The sequence below is a fragment of the Mandrillus leucophaeus genome, unplaced genomic scaffold, assembly GCF_000951045.1.
Source record: "Mandrillus leucophaeus isolate KB7577 unplaced genomic scaffold, Mleu.le_1.0 Scaffold334, whole genome shotgun sequence".
Classification (NCBI taxonomy): Eukaryota; Metazoa; Chordata; class Mammalia; order Primates; family Cercopithecidae; genus Mandrillus; species Mandrillus leucophaeus.
Genome location: NW_012103521.1, coordinates 364,633 through 367,214, shown reverse-complemented (window position 1 = coordinate 367,214; position 2,582 = coordinate 364,633). Strand labels below are relative to the sequence as shown.

The window sequence follows — 2,582 nt, the reverse complement described above, 5'->3', positions numbered from 1 at the left end:
ACTCCACAAGTCTCTGAAACCTTCGCTGTTCTAAATAGATGGATGAAAAGAGATACGATTGAATTTGTAAATGAGAGTGAGTTTTCTATAGGAGTTGGAGCAGTGCAGGATCTTCAGTTAATCTATCTTTTCTTCATGTCCTCAAGGTCAAGACAGCCTTTTGCTATTAAGGACAACAATAATAGTATCTCACATCTGTATAGCACTTTTTACTTTTCAAAGAATTTATTTTTCTCACAGAATCATTGCTAGGAAAATAGGACAGATAGATTATTTTTATATCCTTCAGAGAGTTGTATACACATGCATTGAATAAAATTTCAGGAAAAAGAGAAGAAAAATGAGCTAGTAAAGAGTATGGGATTTCAGTATTTAGAATGGATTATTTTTACTACAGTTAAAACTGCACTGTTATTTTAATATTGTGTTATTGCCATAAAAGTATAACCAAGCCTCTAATTTTAGGTTTATTATCCACTTGCAAACATTATCAGGAAAGACAGATAAATGATTTAGTACAGATGTCAGTGTCATGAAGATTTAGTACAGACGTTAGTATCATAAAAGATTTTTCTTTGAAATGTCTTATAAAATCAGTATTATTTTCTTAAGATCTGCAAATAAAAGGTACATGATATGATTGATTACTTAATTAGTATTTTCTGAACATCATATAGGTATTTTCTCCACAAAAGAAACTCAAAACATATGGCGATACTTTTGAATTTGGTATGTACGATTATACCCTTTAAATTCCGGTGAACTTCTGAACTGTAGAATTTAATATTTTGAAAAACAAAATTAAATAATTTCATGAATGTTTTATTATAATCAGTAATTCGGTATTATATAATCAATAATTTGAATAGATCTGTTATTTAATAAAATTCAAAACATTTTTGGAATAAAATAATATAATGTGATTATTTTAAGAATTAACTGGTTGTTTCTTCTGAACAAATTGAAATCCAAAGGTCACGTTTCTGCATGGATTATATTCTTGATGTGTCTGAAGAAACAAACTGTTAATGAGACTTGGAAAACCTGGAAGAAAAGGGAACAAGAAGAGATCAAAATTTAATCAATGATAAGAGTAATTTATAAAGTTAACACTATATAGTGAGCAAAATGCATATTGTAAAGGGAAAAGGGATCAAAACCGGTGAGAAAATTTCAGAATAAGGTACATACAGTTGTGAATAGGAAGTCTGCAAAATGAGTCTTCAAGAATAACCCACCTGTTAGCAAGTTCATGTATAGAGGAGAATAAGGAAAAACCTTTAGGTTTTAATTACATTAGCTATCACTGAGCTAGATGCCTTGACAAACTGCTGATGGTTTTCTTGTTGTTGTTGTTTGATAGCTTTCTAACTATGTCATTAAATCTACAAAACTGCTTCTTTTTGTTATAGACAATGAAAGGTGGTTTGTAAAGGGTAGAAGATAAAATGCAGTGGGGATATTATCCTCTCCATTTTTGTCTTAAAATATTCCAGCATGAACGCGATAGAGAATAAACATTTAAAAACAATGATATTAATGTGTATAAAGAATGTCTTGGTTTACTACCATTCTGAGACTAAAATTGTTACCAATTGAAGAGATGAAAACTTAGATGGGGGGCTTCATAGATCAATGCAAAGTCAAATGCAAAATCCTTATCCTATCTTTCAAAAAATGCATTATGTATTTGTTTTAGTGGCATAGTCCCCATTATAACACTATATTTGCTCTCACAGTTTCTTTGAATCCATAGACTGCACTTATTCTTTTTTTTTTTTTTTTTTTTTTTAATTGAGACGGAGTCTTACTGTCTCCCAGGCTGGAGTGCAGTGGCTGGATTTCGGCTCCCTGCAAGCTCCGCCTCCCGGGTTCACACCATTCTCCTGCCTCAGCCTCCCGAGTAGCTGGGACTACAGACACCCACCACCATGCCTGGCTAAGTTTTTGTATTTTTAGTAGAGACGGGGTTTCACCGTGTTAGCCAGGATGGTCTGGATCTGCTGACCTCGTGATCCGCCCGTCTCGGCCTCCCAAAGTGCTGGGATTACAGGCGTGAGCCACCGCGCCCTGCCGGCTGCACTTATTCTCAATAGTCTTCACTGAGACTGAAGAATAGTGTCTTGTTTCTGAAACCTAATTCTGCAGTTGACCCCTTTAGGTCATGGAATTTGTCTATTTTGTATCTCACTGTATATTCGACATCTACTATAGTACGTGACACATAGTAAATGCCCCCCTCCCTCCAAATACATTGAATTAATGAATATGTGAGTGAATAGTGGATCTTACTAAAGTCAAACATCTGCCTAGATTTCAGAAGTCTGCCAACTTGCAGACTGCCCAACATGATGCTCTTATTGCCAATATATGAACATATATATACATGTAAAGATATCTATACATCTATATATCTATGTGTGTGTGTATATATATATAAAGAAAGATAAAAATATAAATAGGTACTAGATATCTCAAAGTAATAAAATCACTACCTCCAGGATGACCACTTACTAATAGGCTCCCCCCACCTGGCTGATTAAGGGATCACCTAGGCCGGGCGCGGTGGCTCAAGCCTGTAA

At 34.4% G+C, this 2,582-nt stretch overlaps 1 protein-coding gene across 1 annotated transcript in view; it reads right to left on the bottom strand.

The window, feature by feature from the left end:
- Positions 1 to 805: 805 nt before the first annotated feature.
- The window catches only part of TSPAN19 (tetraspanin 19), a 22,986-nt gene continuing 21,209 nt past the window's right edge, over positions 806 to 2,582 (bottom strand). The window contains exon 9 of the mRNA XM_011988659.1: positions 806 to 1,044. Coding sequence (XP_011844049.1) covers positions 976 to 1,044 — 69 coding nt within the window. The 3' untranslated portion in view covers positions 806 to 975. The remainder of the gene's footprint in view (positions 1,045 to 2,582) is intronic.